Below are 6,766 nucleotides of genomic sequence, written 5' to 3'. Positions count from 1 at the left end.
TTATTATTTAAGAGATGCAATCAGTAAGGGAGGAGGGCGGGAGAGTGGACAAGGGTTTGGTGGAGAGGTAGAGCTGGGTGTCATCAGCATAACAAGTTACCTAGTAACCTTCCTATTTAGTAAGAAATGGTGATGATGGCTTCTAGCTGAAATGCATTTGTGTTTTGCCCACATTAAAGAAAAAGCTAACCTATCTGTGAGTGACATAGTTTTCTTTGATCCTGTCACTACTCCTGTGGACTCGATACACTGTCTAAGATTTGTCGCCTTGCTTGCCACTGTTCATTATATCTTTCATAATTCAAACAATGCTTGTCTGGATATTTTCATTCTTTTTATTTGCTGCTCATGATCTGACCATAGTCCTGAAGCAACAATGCTGTTATGAATGCACATGTGCGATTTCTTTCTGATGTAGGCTATTCTATGTCATGCAGTATGTAAATGCCTTTTCTGCTGTTTGGGTTCATGTTAGGTTGCCACTTTGTGCAATAAAATGGTGCCAATGCTGCTGGTTCTGTCAGTGCAAATATATTTTAGCCTGAATAAATTAAAATCAACAGGTTTTTGTCTATACTGATGTGTACAAACTTTTTAGACTGAGCTTTGTTGGTTTAGCATGTTGTAGACAGTACTGCTATTGCAGTTGTAATGCAGTATATGTTGGAAGGTAAAACTGGGATGGCCACCCAACACTAAACAACTCTGATTAATAGAAGTGTAACTTAACAGCGAGACGTATATTTAGTCCGACTGGGTGAAATGAACACTGCCATGCAACATGTCTTCTCATGTTGCTAAGAAATGAAAATGTTGTCAAACTGGTTTAGTGTGAGTCAGCCTATTGAAATAAACACCTGGTGACAGGTGACTGCAAAGGACAGTAGATTTTGACATTGCTGAACGGAGCTGAGACGACATTACAGGGTGTGAGATCTCTGCTGTAAAACACACGACAGGAAGATTTGAAGCAGTCAAGAGAAGGGACAGGAACTCGGTGAGTCTTGTTTTTGAGAGACATTTAAATACAAAGACAGATGGCTGAGAAAACTGCTCTTGTTGAAAGTTTCCTGAACTGCCATGTGTGTTCAGAGACTTTCAGAGATCCTGTGTCTCTGAGCTGCAGCCACAGCTTCTGTTCAAGCTGCCTGCACACATTCTGGGAACAAGCTAACAACAAAACCTGTCCCATTTGTAAAACAAAGTCCTTAACAGATGAGCCAGCAGTGAACTTTGCACTGAAGGAACTGGCTGACAACTTTGCTGCAAGACAGAAATCTGGATCATCTGAGACAGAAAAAGAAAAGAAAGAGGTGTGTAGTAAACATCCAGAAGTCCCTTATTGGTTCTGTAAGGATGAAGATAGAGTTGTGTGTCCTGTCTGTGAGTTTTCTTTCCACCATGGTCACACAGTGGTTCCTGTAGAACAAGCAGTCAGAGATCTGAAGGAGCAGCTGAAATCTGACTTACAGTCTCTGCAGGACAAGAGAGACAAACACAGACAAGTGGAGGAAACATACGATGAAATAAATCAACACTCCAAGAAGCAGCTGCTGTCTACAGAGAGGCAGATCAGAGCTGAGTTTAACAAGCTGCACCAGTTCCTGAAAGAGGAAGAGGAGTCCAGACTGGCAGCTCTGAGGGAGGAAGAGCAGCAGAGGGGGAAGACTGTCAGCAGAGAGATGAAGAGGATTCAGGAGCAGATCTCCTCTCTGTCAGACAGCATCTCTGCTGTGGAAGTAGACCTGCAGAAAGACAGCGTGCCATTCCTCAGCAGTTATAAAGCCTCTCAGAGCAGAGCCAGAGTCCAGTGCTCGCTGTCAGATCCACAGCTGCTCTCAGGAGCACTGACAGATGTGGCCAAACATCTGGGCAACCTGTCCTTCAGAGTCTGGGAGAAGATGAAGGACATGGTCCACTTCAGTCCCGTCATTCTGGACCCAAACACTGCAAACCCCCATCTCTGTCTGTATCATGATCTGACCAGTGTGAGATGTGGAGACACAAAGCAGAAGCTTCCAGACAATCCAGAGAGATACAGCAGATATTACAATGTTCTGGGCTCTGAGGGTTTCAGCTCAGGGAAACACAGCTGGGAGGTGGAGGTGGGAGATTATCCTGGCTGGAATGTGGGTTTAGACAAAGAGTCAGCCGACAGGAAGGGAGAAAGATATGCTTCACCAGAATATGGAAACTGGTGTTTATCACATCGCAGTGGAAAATACACTGGTGGATGTGGTAAGAGTGTCACAGTGAAGAAGAGTCTCCAGAGGATCAGAGTCCAGCTGGACTATGAGGGGGGGAAGGTGTCCTTCTACAACTCTGAAGACATGACTCACATCTGCACTCTCAGAGACACTTTCACTGAGAAACTCTTCCCTTATTTCAATATCAGTCCGGCTGGTGATGCTAAAACTGCAGAAATCAAAATCTGTCCAGCTGAGATTTCTCTGTCAGGTTTAAAGAGCTCGGAGAGCTCAAAGTCGTTTATTAGTCATTTTATGTGGTAGTGTTTTTTTGGGGCAGATACAGAATCCAGTTAGCTCTTTTTGAAGAAAATGTAGAGATCCAGGTTAGAAGAATTTAGATTTGATGTGTTTTAGTAAATGACCTGATGGAAAACATTCCTTGCTTCTTGTTTGATACACAAAATATTTCCAAAGCCCAGAATGAGAAACTACAGCTGAGCTGCTTTTGGTGTTAATGTGCTGCAAGAAGTTGGATTTTAATTAAAACTAGAACTGCAAGCAGTCATGATGGGGTCCAAGCCTCATCGGCGCGAGTCGCCCCCGACGACTGGGGAAGCAAAGGTCAGGAAATATCGAGAGTTGTGACCTGCAAGGTCTGTATTGCCATTGCAAATATCTCATTAACATTGATAGAGGAAAAGGGCCAAAACTTTACTACGTTGATTATAGCGCCCCCTAATGTCCAATCTTCACCAAATTTGGTACACCGCCTCAAAGTGGCATGTCGAACGAGAATCACAAGTTTCATGTTGATAGCAATTAGAGATATTGCAATCGTAAAAGTCCCATTTAAATGCATTGAGTTATTGGCCAAAACACATACACGTTGGGGAGAGACGTGTTTGATGGGCTTATGATGATGTCATTTATACATGTTTATTTGGTTTGTCAATTTTGTTGAATGATCTGGAATATTTTTGTTGCTGTGTGTGTGTGTATGTGTTGTGTATCTGTGTGTCTGTATGTTTGTGTGTGTGTGTATGTGTGGGTGTTTGTGTCTGTGTGTTTCTGTTTGTGTCTTTGTGTGCATGCATGCGTGCATGTGTGTGTGTCTGTGTTGCTGTCTTTTCTTGATTTTTGTCTGGGTCTGCCAGATTGGATGTTTCTACTAGAAAATGGAGAAAGTAGCTGGACTTTCTGGAGGCTCCTAAGAAGCTTTGTGCTGGGAGAGACGTGTATGATGGGATGATGATGATGTCATTTATACATATGTTTATTTGGTTTATTTTGGTGAATGATCTGGAATATTGTGGTTACTGAGTGTGTGTTTGTGTGTGTCTCTGTGTGTGTGTGTGTGTGTGTGTGTTTGTGTGTCTGTGTTGATTGTGTTTCTGATTTGTTATTTTGATATTGTTTACCTAATAAACATTCCCAGAATGCATCACTCTTAAAGTGAATGAGCCTAAATGTTTGGGAGGGGGCCAGAGTAGACTCTTAAATGACAGAAAGGGGAGAGAGTGGAGAGAACATTTGAAATGTGCATTTAATTCCTTTATTTGGACTTCTCTCTCAATCCTCATATGTTCTATTTTACTGGCTTTAATAGGATTTATTTTGATCAACAACTGTTTGGTTTTGACTTAGTATTGTTATGTATTTGTAGCTCTGATTAGCATAACTGTTGTTGGTCCTATTAGTAATATCACAGGTTATGTGTGTTCTCTCTTTTAAAGCTAACTACCCTTTTGTAAAATAAAAGTAATTTAAAGAAGTGAATAACTTTCTGAGAATGTATTTATATATATTAATACTTTCAGGTTTATAAATGTAGTTAGGGCTGTCCTGTTAAGTTTTGGGTATGACTGTTGGTGGTAATTGTTGATTTTGTTTAGTTTTGCATAATTGTAATTATATAAGTGATTATTGATGTTTTTTTTATTGATGAGGATAAATGTTCTACTGTCAGTTTAATGTTAATTTAAGAAAAATATCCAATGTTTTATGATAATAAAGAGGTGTGGTTTACTTTATAGGCTGCTTACCTGTGTTACACACAAACACACACACACACACACACGCAAACATTTGGAACAACTCTTGGACACAGTGGAGAATTAATTAAAAAAGATGAAGAGCTGGTTTGATGCAAATAAACTAAAACTGAACTGTAGTAAAACTAAATTTATAATTTTTGCCAATTGTGCAACAAATTTACACAAAAAACTTATGATAAATGATGCTGAAATAGAAAAAGTAAAATAAATTACATTTCTGGGACTAATAACAAATGTAAAACTAAAAAAATTATTTCCTGCAGAAAATACGTGGGAATGCTGAATAGCTGAATTGCTAAAGCTACTGTAAACTGGATGAATAGCTTAAATCCGTAAGAAGAAGTTGAAGAAGTGAGAATAGTTGAAAAAGTGGAAATTGTTTTAATAAGTATGAATTTCATTAAAAAGTTAAAAGCTCATGCTAAACTGAACTGTTGGCTTTAAAAAGTGCAAAAGTGAATAATGACAAAAGATGTAGAACATTGAGAGGTCTGAGTATATTTTCTAACTGATAATGACTCACAAATGCAGAAATATCAAACAAATTGTATGAAAAATCTTAAAGCTCAAATGCATTGCACTGCACTGCTGAAACATCTGGAAAATTGTCAGAGTTGGAAGCCAAACTGCATTACCTAAAGGAAGAGCTAAAATACATTGTTAGAAAAGCTGGAAGCTGAACTGTAATACTGTCAAAGATGAAAGTTGAAATGAATTTCTTGAAAAGGCTGAAAGAAGAATTACTTTGTATTATTATCAGACATATACACTGCATAGAACAAAAAAGCATCAATCTAGCTAAGATGAGATGTGAAATATATTAGGTGAAACGACGGGCTGAACAAGAGGAGAAGAGAGAGAAGAGAGAAGGAGAGGAGAGAAGAGAGAGGAGAGAAAGAGAGGAAAGAGAGAAGACAGGAAAAAGAGAAGAGAGGGAGGAGAGAGTAACTTCCAATTGCTACTACCGTATTTTCCGCACTATAAGGCGGGGATATTCGGGATATTTCCCTTCATTTGTCTTAAGGTGGTGTCTAATAGTTGCAGCCAATAGAAAGGGACTTGCTGATGCACCAAATGGCACACACGTCATTTTCATTATCGCCACCTTAAGGTCTTCATGAGGGCTGGGTCTCTCTTTGAACCACAAGAATCTAAGCACATCTCTGTCTATTTCATTCAAGTCAATTTGTAAGAAGGCCTTCGTTATGTCTGCCATCATAGCCACTCTATGCTGCCTGAATTTTATCAAAATGCTTAGCAAGTCAGGGTTCAGATTTGGTCCCGTAAAGAGACATTCGTTAAGTGAGTGGCTTTCTCGCTCATGGGATGACGCGTCAAACACAATTCGTAACTTTGTTGTGGTCATACTTTCTTTGATTATGGGATGATGGGGCATATAATACACTGGGTTTTCTGTCTCAACATTTGTTACATCTTCAATAATCCCCTCAGCCAGATATTCTTGCATTACTTGGTCATATTGCTCATACAATTCATCATTTTTATGAAAACGTTTTACTAGGCCATTCAAACAATTTATAGCAGTACAGTAGTTAGTAGCCGTATTAATATTCTCTTCTCACCAAGGCAAACCAACTTCATATCTACCTTGTTGGTACTTTACTGACTGCTTAAACTTCCACAGCGCATCTGTCTCTGGGCTCTGTTTAATGTCTGTGATCCCCAATGATTCGGTCTCCCAGAAACTACGCAGCTGGTCAGTCAGCGCTTGATCCTCGCTGACGCAGAGATACAGAGCATTTACCTCCACTGTTTCAGTTGTCACGCTCATTACAGGGATGGACACAGTTCCTTGAATCAACCACCCAAATTTCCTCTCTACTGCTACAAGTCCATTATCCAATCTCTCTGTGTGTCCTGACACAATATTCCAATAGTAGTCTCCTCCGATGAGAAGTCCAAGGCCTTCTTGTTCCATACCTCTCACAGGGTGATCCGCGACTTGAAGTCCTTTTGCTTCAAGAGAGCGTCTGATTTCTTCGGTGGCCATTTTAATATTAGATGTACATACACTTGGGGTTTCTAATAATTCGACTTTAACAGACACATTTGTTTTTAGATTTCTCAAACTAGCCTTAACCTTTTTTACCGTCATTCTTTTGGCATTTACAGAACCAAATATGTGAAGCTTTATAATTTCTGTACCCACTACTGGCAGGTTTAAAGCTTGAGAAATATCTTCACGGATAAAGCTACGCTGACTCCCCCCATCTAACAAACATCTGGCAATTTGGCTTTGTTGTGGCGTATCTACCCAAATGGTTGCCGTTTGTAACAGCACTGCTCTACCGTTACAATCACTTGGCTTTGAACTGAACATTGTGCTTGAGCAGTATCTACCTCTGTTCTAGTTGTGGTCTCTCGTGTTTGTGTTGACTGTTTGTTACAAATTGCTTTATAATGTCATTTGTCACACTGTGCACATTCAATACCGTGCGCCCTGCAATTACGCGCAATGTGTCTGGGCCCTAGACATACAAAACATCTGCCTAATCGTCTCAA

At 40.0% G+C, this 6,766-nt stretch overlaps 1 protein-coding gene across 1 annotated transcript; it reads left to right on the top strand.

The window, feature by feature from the left end:
* The first annotated feature begins 1,037 nt into the window (after window positions 1–1,037).
* Window positions 1,038–2,510, top strand: LOC114557397 (nuclear factor 7, brain-like). Its single transcript, XM_028580867.1, has one exon. It carries the CDS (start codon window positions 1,038–1,040, stop codon window positions 2,508–2,510), a length of 1,473 nt encoding a protein of 490 aa, XP_028436668.1.
* The last annotated feature ends 4,256 nt before the right edge of the window (window positions 2,511–6,766 follow it).

The sequence above is a fragment of the Perca flavescens genome, chromosome 1 (genome assembly GCF_004354835.1).
Source record: "Perca flavescens isolate YP-PL-M2 chromosome 1, PFLA_1.0, whole genome shotgun sequence".
NCBI classification, from domain to species: domain Eukaryota; kingdom Metazoa; phylum Chordata; class Actinopteri; order Perciformes; family Percidae; genus Perca; species Perca flavescens.
This window is presented reverse-complemented; position numbering and strand designations above follow the sequence as displayed.

Bases quoted from the DNA above. Each gene is read 5' to 3' on its own strand.
- LOC114557397 (XM_028580867.1), top strand. From the start codon at position 1,038: ATGGCTGAGAAAACTGCTCTTGTTGAAAGTTTCCTGAACTGCCATGTG.